At 40.4% G+C, this 13,012-nt stretch overlaps 1 protein-coding gene and 1 pseudogene across 1 annotated transcript; one reads left to right on the top strand and one right to left on the bottom strand.

Moving 5' to 3' along the window:
• Positions 1-6,306: 6,306 nt before the first annotated feature.
• LOC133788281 (DEAD-box ATP-dependent RNA helicase 3, chloroplastic-like) lies at positions 6,307-11,441 on the top strand. The gene is made up of 10 exons (XM_062225705.1): positions 6,307-6,947; positions 7,459-7,598; positions 7,689-8,103; positions 8,263-8,361; positions 8,648-8,872; positions 9,302-9,679; positions 10,130-10,273; positions 10,366-10,461; positions 10,549-10,886; positions 10,972-11,441. Exons 1-10 carry the CDS (start codon positions 6,504-6,506, stop codon positions 11,051-11,053), a joined length of 2,361 nt encoding a protein of 786 aa, XP_062081689.1. The 5' UTR covers positions 6,307-6,503; the 3' UTR covers positions 11,054-11,441.
• Positions 11,442-11,555: 114 nt separating this feature from the next.
• LOC133791843 (pentatricopeptide repeat-containing protein At4g38150-like) lies at positions 11,556-12,458 on the bottom strand (annotated as a pseudogene).
• Positions 12,459-13,012: the final 554 nt, after the last annotated feature.

The raw sequence follows: 13,012 nt of genomic DNA, 5'->3' as shown, positions 1-13,012 counted from the left end.
AGTCTTCAAGGTATTTCTATACCCTAGTTCATTGGTATTATGTTATTTTCTTTCTCATAGTCTTCTACCCAGTCTTCTAACCTTATTCTTATTTTTGGTTAGGAAATCTAAGAACTTGCACGTAAGTTTTTGGTAAGTATGTTTCTCAAAGATTTAGTCATTCCATTCCTTCCATTCTTTTCATTTTCTTCAATCTACTCACCCTGTTATATATGGTTTTAGGAGTGTTCCAAAAGTCCCAACGCTGTCCTCTTATCCCGGTAACTTTGGTAAGGAAAATAGGATAGAAATGCATATGTTATATGTTCTATATGTTATCTTATGTTTCTTATGTTGTGGTAAGTGTTATGATATATATGTTTGTAGGCTTGAGCATATGACCCATATGACTAACAAGACCCCAAATAGATTATGGGCATATGACCTACTTAGCTAGTAGGACCCCACTAATCTCATGGGCATATGACTTATTTAATCTATGGGACCCCAAGTAATAATGGCCATTATAGTATGTGTATGTAATAAGTGTTATGTTATGTCTTTATGTTTATTATGAAATTTATGTATATGAACTATGTGTTAGATTTTCCTTACTGGGCATTAGGCTCATTCCTTTTTGTTTATATGTGCAGGAAAATAGCTATAGTGGTAGTAAGATTCGTGGATGCTTGGGAGAATATGTATCGGTGATGAATGGATTCAAGGAGTCGAGAATTCGATTTCGAGGATGTAGTCTTTTTATTTATGGTTTATGTGTAATTTTTCCGCACTTGTTATGTAATTCTTTTTATTTTAAATTATGTTATGTTTTGGTTTTAAAATAATGGGATCCCATATCCTGCCTTAAGTTATGTAAGTTTTAACATTGGTTTTTTTCAAGTTTTTAATAAAGTTATGGTATTTTCGCAAATGTAAGTTTTACTAAGGATTTGTATGTATAGTTTCGTTAATGGTCCAAAAGTCTAGAGTAGTTGGGTCATTACACGCTACATCTTATGCTTATTTTGTGACAGAACATTATCATGTTCCTTTATGCACGCGAGTCTCTTACTAGCACCCTTTTATTTTGAAAGTGTTCCCTTTGGGACCTCTCTACTGCGTGTGATTCGTGTATGTTGGTGCACCTTGACTACTTGTAAGGATATGTTGGCCCCTTGGGCTCTCGCTATCCTTTTATATATTTTTACACGCGTGTTTTATTTTTTGTGAGAAGCGTCCTTCTCGTCATTAGGCATAATACTATTTTTGTAAGCGTCTTCTTCGAGACCCTTTTGCAAGCGTCTTCTTTGAGACCCTTTTCACAAGCGTCTTCTTTGAGACCATTTTCATAAGTGTCTTCTTTGAGACCCTTTTTTGGTTTTTGAGGGGATCTCCCCTCGGGTCGGGACCCTTATAGGGAGATGGTCCTCATGAAACCTTGCAAGCACCTATTTTCAAGGCCTTTGTTCCCTTGGTAAGGCGACTCAGTTGATCTAGACTCAGGGACCTCTTTGGGCTGCCCTTTCATCTTCTACGACGTGGTCCCTTTGCAAGACAGGTTTGTTCGTGAAGGGGTCATATTTTAGGGACCTTTTGACTTTTTTAGATTCTAAGGGTAGGTAGTCCTTATAGATTCAAATGTTGTCTCATAAGGTTCACCGTTCTCACATATATGTATTATAAGTACTTTTATATATATGTCACAAGGCCAGACTCCTGTTTCGCACTTGGCCAGGCACCTATTGAGGCTCGTGAGGTTGGACACCTAATTTGCACAAGGTTGGATGCCTGTTGAGGCTTGCGAGGCTTGGCACCTATTTTGCACATGGCTAGGTGCATGTTGAGGTCGGTTCTAATACCTCCTAAGTGGTTGGTGAGATCTTTCTTGCCAAGCACTTTGTTTTTTGTTCTCTCAGATATGCTTTGACAATTCCAGATCTCTGGAATCAGTTGGGCGACTTCTTTGGATCTTTATGGGGGTCGATTGCGATTATTTGATGAATCCTACTAGCTTATTCTTTGAAGCCTTTTTGTAGACCTCTTCCAATTTTCAACTTGATTAGTGATTCCTCTATCACGACATTCTCTTCTACACGTAATCTTCAGACATATTCTTATGGCCCTCTTCCACACGTATATACTTCTGTGCTCTTTCGAAGAAGTCAACTAAGTATCTAACCTCTCTCTTGAGCATGTTATCCCATAACTTGCTTCCTCGACGAACTCCGGCTGTAATAGCCATCTTGAACTCTGCTTTAGTGGAACTTCCCAACTTTGTTGCTTCCATATTGAACCTATGGATAGAGCTCTTCAGACTTTCATTCTCGCCTTGTTTTATGATAGCGAGACTGGTAATTGGCATAACGTAATCACGGACTGCATGGTGTTGCTGAAGAAATTCGCCAGAGAATTTCTACCATGACTTGATTGTTCCTGGCCTTAACCACTTGTACGCAACTCCTTTATGTGTAACGACAAAGCAATGACACTTTTTTTTGCTATTGACCCCCATTAACCTCATCAAGTTATTGAAGGTGTCTAAGTGATACTTTGGGTCATTTTTCAACCTTGATCTCCCTTGTGAAGGGCGAATCATGGTCAACACCATCTCTGTGCCCCCCAGGTGCAGTGATAATCTTGCCTCGAGGGCTTTGCATTTCGGTGTCTAGTTCCCTCCTCTTTTTTCTTAAGGAGTCTTGCGGGTTCTCAGACTGAACCCTTGCTTTGGTTGTGTCCCTCAGAGGAGTTGTCGGGGATGTGGTTTTTACCTCGGACCCTCGCTGGTTATATTTCTCCCTTAAGTCAGGCGAAGCTCTTTTGGGGGTAGTCTTGGGTTCCTACCTCCTGTAGGTGGGGTTCGCGCCAGGTTTCACCACTAGTGTATAATCTTCCTTGCGTTCTAGGCGAGGGGTATAACAAGTGGAGAGTTGCGTTTTGTCACCGTCCACAGGTATGGTGGTTTATCCTTGTGCATGCTTTTTTTCTCCTATGTTGGGGAAGGAGCATGCTTAACCTCCCTTGCAGCAGGTCATTCAACACCTCCTGGATTTTCTCTATTGTGGCTTCCAGCCTTTGATTTTTTATGTGCAACTTGTGCATCTCATTCTCGTAAAAGCGAGTTCTGGAGCCAGGACTCATGAAGTGTGCCTGTAAACTGTTATCGGGCCTATGCAAAGAGGGGCATGGATTCCGGTGGTCGGAGCATGGTGCAATCGGTGGTCAAGGAGGAGGGTGCGTACTCAAGCCACCCACACGAGTCGTAGATGGTTCACGATGACCTCCCCTAGGTTGGACAACTGGGAGTGATGCCTCCTTCTCCTCTCCAGGGGTTGGATGTTCCTCTGGCATACCTCCATTCTCAGGTGGTGGGGGGTCTCATCTGGAGGCTTTTAGTTGGCCTCCGTCAAGGTGGATCTCAACATCCTGAGATTCCCGTAGGCATTTTTAACGCCTTGGCATTTTTTCTTGTCAAAATTGATGGAAGAACAACAACTTGATAGCTGTCCTTCCCTCAGACGACGCCAAACTGTTGATGGTGAGAACTCGTCAACCAAGTTAGATCGGAAAACTTATGAGCTTAAGAGTAAACAGAGAGTGGAAAAGAAGCGTAGAAGAACTTATGATGGCTATATGGACTTAGAATCAAGTTGTAGAGTGAACATTGGGAGAATATTTGTATTACTCAATAGTCTCTAGTTACAATGTCCAATTTTTTGACCCCTTTGCTGGAGGGGTGAAGGTCTATTTATAGTGGAGCTTTAATGGCTCCTGATACATTGTGGTCCCAGGGGACAAAATCATACACAGGTACATTGTCATGGTAGTGGCACCAGACGTAGTGGTGCATGAAGCTGTGAAGTCAACCCTAGTATATGGTCAGAGGTGTGCAAGTAGTGCCTCCACTCTTTGTACTAATTCGTACCACCACTACATGTATGATACGGATGCCAGAGTCACGCCTCTGTCCTCCATATGGTTGTACATCTCGTGCCCCTACGTGTACCCTGTACCTGATGGTTGTTCTCACATGTCCAAGATACACCATTGCTCCAAGTTTCATCATCTTTGACTAATTGTTGAATGACTTATGGATTCTTCAGCGGGGTAGCCTGGTTCTCCTTGGTGCATAGAGAGGTGTCAAACCTTGCATAGCCAAACTCTCATCCATAATGGTGTCTTCTCTGCTCTACGTGAGTCCCAAAACTCCTCGACGATATCTAGGCGTGAGGCCTATCGTCCCTCGGCGACACCCAGGCGTGAATGCCTTGCACTCCCAACCTCACATAGCGAGGCCCTCAATGAAGGGTGTCTCGCCACGAGGCTCCTTATGCGACGTGGAGGCATGCGCGCGAGACGAAGGTGTCTCGTGAGGGGATGCGGCTTGGAGGCATGCACGCGAGATGGAGGTGTCTCGAGAGGAGGCATGACTTGGAGGCATGACTTGGAGGCATGCACGCTAATGGAGGTGTCTCGCGAGGGGGCACGACTTGGAGGCAGACGTGCGAGGTGGAGGCGTCTCGTGAGGGGTGCAGCTTGGAGGCATGCACGTGAGTCGGAGGTGTCTCGCGAGGGGCACGACTTGGATCCAGATGCACGAGGTGGAGGAATTTAGCGAGGGGTGAAGCTTAGAGGCATGCATGCGAGACAGAAGTGTCTCGTGAGGGGCACGACTTGGAGCCAAACATGCAAGGTGGAGGTGTCTCGTGAGGGGTGTAGCTTGGAGGCATGCACGCGAGACAAAGGTGTCTCACGAGGGGATACGACTTGGAGGCATGCGCGCAAGGCAGAGGCATCTCGCATGGGCGTGGAATGACCTCATGAGGCCTGGGGCCTCACAAATGTGTGGCCTATTGGTGGCACGTAATAACCTTCTGCCTCTAACATGTACTTGATGCCTTCGGTGCCCCTTAGCCATTTACTTCAATAAGAGACCAGACCTTTTTTCCTTAGCAGATTTTTGGTATCCACAGTAGCCTAAAGGAAGAAGAAGCTATCATCAGCGAAAAACAGATGAGAGACCATAGGACCGTTCCTACCAAACTTTAACCTCGCTAGTCCTCCAATGCTCAAATCATATTTCAACAACGCAGATAATCCCTCTGCACACAGAAGGAAAATGAATGGTGCTAAAGGATCTCATTATCTAAGACCCCGTGTTGGTGTGATATTACCAAGGACTTCTCCATTAACATTAATTGAATATTTGACAGAGGATACACACTTCTTAATCAAGTGAGTCCAACCCCTGGCAAACCCCAACTTCTCCATAATACCCCACAAAAAGTTCCAATCCACTCTATCATAAGCTTTTTCCATATCTACTTTAAAGGCACAGAATCCAGTTTTGCCTTTCTTGTGACGTTTAATGGTGTTCCAATCCTCCTCACCTTGTATTAAATTTGAAGAATAAAAGATTTTAATTGTAAATTTAGATTTTAGGGGGAAAGAAGACCTAGGCAGAACTACCCAACCCGTTGATTAGGTTTAGACACATTTCGATTGAATGGACAAGATGCATGTATTAAACATGGAAAAAATTCTCACAACTCAACCAATGAAAAATGTACAACTTTCTTAAAATTACAATAGCATCCTATAATAAAGAATAATTACATTAACTCTATGTTTGATAGAGAATAAAAGTGAGACGAAAGAAAATATATGAGAGAAAAGTAAAAAGAAATATAAAAATAAGATGTTTGTTAATAAAGAAAAATGGAAATAAGGGAAAAGTAAAGAGAATAATATTAAGTGGAGCGCACAAAAATCTTCAACTCCAAAATAAGAAAAAATTGTGTTAAAACATATGAGTGAGAAATTATAATATAGTAATTTTATAACAAATAATTATGCTTTCTCTTTTTTCCTTCTATTTTTTTTTATCTCTCATATATTTTCATTATCTCTTACTTTCTTCCAAGCAAATAAATAAACCAACAAATACTCCTATATTACTTTAAATTTGATTGAAGTTTATTATTTGAAAAAAATTAATTTTACAAAATTAATGAAATTAGTTATTTATTTTTCTTTAATACAAGACCATCGTTAACTGTGACACAAGAAAATGTTGTAGTAAATTTTCTAATAAAATTTATTTTGGTAGGTTGCAAACTTCTTAAAAATAATAAAAAATAAAAAATTATCTACAAGGTTTTATGTAAGAAAATATCCCCCTCTGAAATCCTAAGGTTAAGGACGAAAATTATAATAAAAACAAGATAAGCAGTCGGGTTAACCCGGTTGGAAAATGGAGAACACCCGATAAGAAGAGTACAAATATCAGTACTTCAGTAGTATATAAAGAGGAGGAGAGTAGTGAGTGAGTAGACTAGGTGGAGGTTTAGAAGGCCATACATTTTAGTATCAACTCTCTGGCTGGCCTTATCCCTCTTCCTACCTCACACCCTTATCCCTCCCCAAAACCCCAACCAAAACGCCGCTTCTTTTCTCTCTTTCTTCTTTCACAACTTTCATAGAGCATTTGGTATTCAAAGCCAAAGCTTACCAAAAGATAAGAAAATATGGCTTCTATTCTCGGTGTCTCCTCTATGTACCCGGCACCCACTCTGGAGCCTTACAGGAGGGTCTCAACTTGTACCACCACTGCTTCAACGGCTACTTCTTCTTCTAATTCTTCGTCTTCTTTGCCATTTCATGATAAGTCTCACTTTAACAGTGCTTTGAGAGCTTATAACAACAAGGGTGGGTCTCGACTGGGTGTTAGCTTGGTTGCTTCCGCCATTGCTACCCCCAATTCGGTTCTTAGTGAGGAGGCTTTCAAAGGGCTTGGCGACTTTGATGAGGACTCTCTGAATGTTAGTGACGAGGACGAGTACGAGTCCGAAGGTGAGCCGGGTTCTGATTCTGTCGATGGAGATGAGCTCGCTGTGGCCAAGTTGGGTCTGCCTGCTCGCCTTGTTGATACCTTGGAGAGACGTGGGATTACTAACCTTTTTCCTATCCAGGTACAATTCTTCGCTATTCATCTCTTTCGTTTTACAAAGTTTTCTTAATCAAATTTGTTACGTGTTTGCAGTCCTAACCGGATAGGCTTAACAATTTAATCCTCATTTTCGCTGTTTATGTATTTATATACATAAACATACATATTTTCTTTGTAATAAGCGTCTGCTGGAAATTCAGCTATTTTTTTTTAACGTTTTGGTAGTGTGTTATTTCCAATTTAGCTAGTTCAAGCCAGACACCATTTTGATTATTGTGTTTAGATGATTAAATTGAGCTACTTATTCCCTGGAAAAACATGTTATAAAGCTACACATACAATGTGTGTATATATATATAATAACTTTAATTCTCTGTACTTCTCATTGAACTCTGAACTTACATTTATCCCTGATTATTGTTTTGCAAATATTCACTTATTTTCCATTCAAAGTTTCTGCCTTTTTGTGAAGTGTTAATTATTTTGTTAAGTCACTAACGATTCATACATTACTATTTCCTGCAACAATGTAGAGAGCCGTACTAGTCCCAGCATTAGAGGGTCGAGACATCATTGCCCGTGCAAAGACTGGAACTGGGAAGACTCTAGCTTTTGGAATCCCTATAATTAAACGCCTCACCGAAGATGATGAACAACAACGAGGTTCTCAGAGGTAGCAGAATTATGTCAAAGTTATTAGACTCGTTTTCCTTAAAGTTTGTTGGATATTTTCATAAATTTTTTTCTAATATATTTTTCACAGGCGGACTGGCCGTCTACCTAGAGTTTTGGTTCTTGCACCAACCCGTGAGTTGGCAAAGCAAGTGGAAAAGGAGATCAAAGAATCAGCAACTCATTTAAGTACTGTCTGTGTTTATGGTGGTGTGTCATATGTTACACAGCAAAGTGCTCTTTCCCGTGGAGTCGATGTAGTTGTTGGGACCCCTGGTAGAATTATTGATCTGATAAATGGTAACAGCCTCAAATTGGGGGAAGTTCAGTTTTTGGTTCTTGATGAAGCTGATCAAATGCTTGCGGTTGGGTTTGAGGAGGATGTGGAATTAATCTTGGAACAGCTTCCAACTCAGAGACAGAGTATGCTTTTTTCTGCAACCATGCCTGGTTGGGTGAAAAAGCTAGCACGAAAGCATTTGGACAATCCTATGACTATTGATCTGGTACCTTTTTCTTTGGTCTTAAGTTAAATTAAAAAAATATCATTGCTGTTCCATTCCTTGTGGATTATCAAATATCATTGATAAGCTACACCTTATGTTAGTGTGGAGTATTAATTTTGAAATTTGTTACAAATCTTTTTTTTTCCCTCTTTCTCCAAGGTTGGCGAGCAAGATGAAAAGCTTGCAGAGGGAATCAAACTCTATGCCTTATCAACCACTGCAACATCAAAGCGGACCATTCTTGGTGATCTTATAACTGTAAGTATTGGCTTCCTTCTTTTTTACTTTTGCTTACAATTTTTTTTAAAGAATATTTTGGCTTCTGTTGAATAATGAAACTACTATGTAACTTTCTATCGACCTGAAAAAGCTCACAAAATCTCCTTGCTGGTTTTTATCTCCTTTCCTTAGAGAAATGGGTCACTCTTCCAGTGTATAGTTTGTCTGAGTTTTCTAGGTTCCCACTGCATTATGCATACTGTTAGTTACTTTTAAACTAGGAAAGGACCAGTATTTCTCAGCTCTGAAAACTTTATTTTTGCAGGTTTATGCAAAAGGTGGGAAGACCATTGTTTTTACACAAACCAAAAGAGATGCTGATGAAGTCTCAATGTCATTAACAAATAGCATAGCCTCTGAGGCATTGCATGGAGATATATCACAGCATCAGAGAGAGAGAACATTAAATGGTTTCCGGCAAGGGAAATTCACTGTTCTTGTAGCCACTGATGTTGCAGCCCGAGGACTTGATATTCCTAATGTTGATTTGGTAATTACCTATACTTTTGAATGGTTTTCAAATTGCTACCAAAATTTCGCACTTGAATAGATCCTGCTACCCTGTGTTTCTCAGTTCAATTTTTTTAAGCCAATGTATTTTTATGGTATTTTTTCATTACGAGTAAATTTGAAAAGAAATACCCAATCTGACTAATTAGAAAGTAGATTAAAGCACAAAACAATGATTTATAAACATTTTTTAAAACTAAACGTTTTGATTTCTTAGCATGACTGCAATCTCACGTGGTAAAGTCATTTAGTACTACTATACATTCACTTTTTCCAACTTCAGTTGATGTTAGGATCATTAGCTTTAAGATTTGTTTTCTCTACATGTTCTTTTTGTAGCCTGTTGAACACGGTAATCTAGATTGTTCTTTCTGCTTATTGAAAATTCCTTCTTTACTTGTTTCCTTAGGTTATCCACTATGAACTTCCCAATGATCCAGAAACCTTTGTCCATCGATCTGGTCGTACTGGACGAGCAGGAAAAGAAGGTTCTGCCATTTTGATGTTTACTAGTAACCAAAGGAGAACAATTAGATCCCTTGAGCGTGATGTTGGGTGCAAATTTGAGTTTGTCAGCCCACCATCTATTGACGAGGTTTTGGGTTCATCTGCTGACCACGTGGTTGCCACTCTTAGTGGAGTTCATCCTGAATCGATCAAGTACTTCACCCCCACTGCACAAAAACTGATTGATGAACAAGGAACAGAGGCTCTTGCTGCTGCAATAGCTCAATTGAGTGGCTTCTCTCGGCCTCCTTCATCTCGGTCTCTGATCAACCATGAACAGGTTCAGTATTTGCGATGATTTATTTTTATTTAAATGAGGGTTGTGTATATTTTTCGATGCTAGATAACCAAAGAGATTATTGGTAATCAATATTTTGTGAGATCTTATTTTATTTCCCTAACCAAAAAGGGTTCGTTACAAAACTGTGATAGATTCAAGGAGTGTTATTATCCTCGGGTTAGCAGACTAGCAGTAATTTTGCTTGAGTGTTGTAAATTTCTATATGCATGAATTTTCAGGAAATTTAGATGTTCCCTGAGTTCAACTCTTAATATAGGTCTACAGGATATAGTTTAGCTTGCAGTGCACACTTATCAATCGTTTGATAGCAAAAATATTTTTATTATGTAATCTTCCCTTTATTGGCTATCAAATATGCATGCTTGTGATACTGGCAGTCGTCCAATTAGCATGTGATTTTATCATTTAATCTGAATGTTTTTATTTCAGGGTTGGGTTACATTGCAATTGACCCGAGATCCAGCCTTTGCAAGAGGATTCTTGTCCGCTAGATCTGTCACAGGATTTCTTTCAGATGTTTATTCTGTAGCTGCTGATGAAGTTGGCAAAATTTTTGTTATTGCTGATGAAAGGGTATGTATCTACAATATGGTGTGCTTATTTATTTTTTGAGTCCCCATTCACATGACTTGGTTCATAACAAGTATTGCTCATACTTGCATCAGGTTCAAGGGGCAGTTTTTGATCTTCCAGAGGAGGTTGCAAAAGAGTTGCTAAGCAGAGAATTACCACCTGGAAACACCCTTTCCAAGATCACCAAGGTTTGTCACTTTTCCATCATAACCATTTTTGCATGACAACGTAAGTTTGTGTGTAATGTATACTGAGATGTCCTGTGTTAATCGCAGTTGCCAGCCTTGCAAGATGATGGGCCTTCCAGTGATAACTACGGAAGGTTTTCTAGCAGGGATCGAAGTAGGGGACGAGGTTCTGGTGGCCGAGGTGGGGGACGTAGTTATGGGGGACGTGGGGGAGGTTTCCGAAGCACCAGGAGTTGGGACGGTTCTGATGATGATGATTCATTCAGGAGTAGTGGTCGAAGTATGAGAAAACCCAACAATAGTTGGTCTAGGAGCTCAAGGAGTGGCGGGGATGATTGGTCTAGAAGTTCTAGGAGCAGTGATGATGATTGGCTTATTGGAGGTAGATCATCAAGTAGGTCTCCATCAAGGGGGGGAGGCGACAGGTATGCTACTTGAATGATCTTGGATCTTTTTATTTATTAGTACTTTGTGCAATTACTGATACTCTTCATATGAACTTGAATACAGAAATTTTGGAGGTTCCTGTTTCAACTGCGGGCAATCTGGGCACCGTGCATCAGAATGCCCGAGCAAGCGAGGAGGTTTTTAAGTCCAACACTGACTTTTAGACTTGTGGAGGACACAAGGGCTTCCCTTTTTTTGCCAGAGTGGGTCAGAGGCTGTGCTGCTGAGGAGGCACACTGCTTCTCAATGTTATAGTTTGTGCTGCTCAAATGAATCAGAGATGCTGCACCATACAATTATAGCAATCAACTTTGAACTATCCTCCCGTAGATATCTAGTTCCGCATATAATGTTATGATTGTTTTCTTTTGACACTAAATCGATTTCCCGTGTTAATTTAATGTAGTTCTTTGGTTATAGCTTTGGCAAAAAATTTCAATGTATCCTACGTTAAATTTCTACAACAATATTAGTTTAAAGGAATTGTGGTATCAATTGAAAACGACATTTCATTGGTACGATTCTATGAACAATACTCTTAAAATCAGTCATACTAACAAAACACGGATTCTGTCAAATTCCATACTAATCTCATTTCATAAGATCTGAGAATGTATATTGACTTGGATAACAGAAAAAGCCTACTCTTACTTGCCAAAGAGAAGGTTGATGGCAATTGTAGAAACAGGTCCCTCCTTGCTGCTAAGAACCTCACGCACAGCTGTCTCATCATGCACGAACTCTCTCTCTCATCTTCTCAAGAAACTCCTTAGCTTCCCCCTCTTTCCCCTCCCTAGAAAATGCCTCGAAAACTGCCACATAAGTGCTGGCATTGGGTTTCATCCCCGTTGCCATCATCTCCATCATATACTTCTTCGCATCGTCGAGAAAGTTGGGATCAGCGGCGAGTCCCTTGATGAGAACTGTGTCAGTATATGCGTTCGGGATGATTTCATTAGCCAGCATCTGCAAGTAAACCTTAAGACCGGCATTGCCAGGCCTCGACGACAGCCGTATACGCAACTATGTCCGGCATGTGACCTTTTTTCCTTGATCTGAGGAAAAAAATCGAAGGCCTGATTGGTGAGGTCTTCTTCAATCAAAGCGTCGAGCATCTTGGCTGCATTAGTGTGGAGGCTCTCGGTTTGAATCTTCTGGAAGACTTCCATTAATTCTTTGGGGTCTTCCGGCTAATCATCATCAACCGCGGGCTCCTCATTGATTGGGTCGTTCAATGGCGAGGGCTTCGGCTCTTCCATCTTCTCCGAAGAATTCGTTGCGGCGTCATCGTTGTCGGAATCTGATGGTGAGAAGCTAAACTTTGTGTTGATCTTTTCATTGGGAACCTTAGATGAACTGAGTAATCTGTTGAGAATTAGATTGTATGGATTAAGAGGCGGTCTTCGGAGTGTGTTATCACTGAGAAATGAGGAAGACAGCGCAGAGAAGCAGAAAATGGTTGTGGTGGTGGAAAACGATGGGGAACAGCGGAGAGAAAGTTTGGTGAAGAGAGTTGAGAATGGAAAATTGGATATCCGTTTGGCCGCCATTTTTAATGGTGCCCTGTGCTCCTTGTTCTACAATTGGCACATTTTCTTGCAGAAAGTTCGAGCGGGAATTCTTTCTATTTCTAAAATCATATACATATTTTGTGCTCTTCTTCCTTCTCCTTAACCTGCTATAACGACAGTAAACTACTAGGATGAGGACGTCGCTAGGGATTTTAGCAAACCACACTCTTTTGAATTACACTTGTTTTAGAAAATTGCTGAATTGCAAAATTTTTTATAAGATTGTATGGGGCAAATATATAAAGGGTACTTACTAAACAAGTTTATTTTCTATATATTTATGGGCATAAAACTTATGTCACAAGATATGGTAATAGCAAAATAAATAAATAAATTAAAATACCGGAATTTCACAAAATACTATAAACAAAATACTATAAACAAAAATACATATTTTCTCTCTCCATCACGTATCTTTTACTCACTCTCTTCATTTTCTCAAACAATAATAGCAACCAACTATTATCTCTCACAACAATGAGAGCTCTCTCACGCCAGCAACCAAAAACAAATGTCGTACCTCTGGTCACTAT

The sequence above is a fragment of the Humulus lupulus genome, chromosome 7 (genome assembly GCF_963169125.1).
Source record: "Humulus lupulus chromosome 7, drHumLupu1.1, whole genome shotgun sequence".
In the NCBI taxonomy this organism is placed as follows: Eukaryota; Viridiplantae; Streptophyta; class Magnoliopsida; order Rosales; family Cannabaceae; genus Humulus; species Humulus lupulus.
This window is presented reverse-complemented; position numbering and strand designations above follow the sequence as displayed.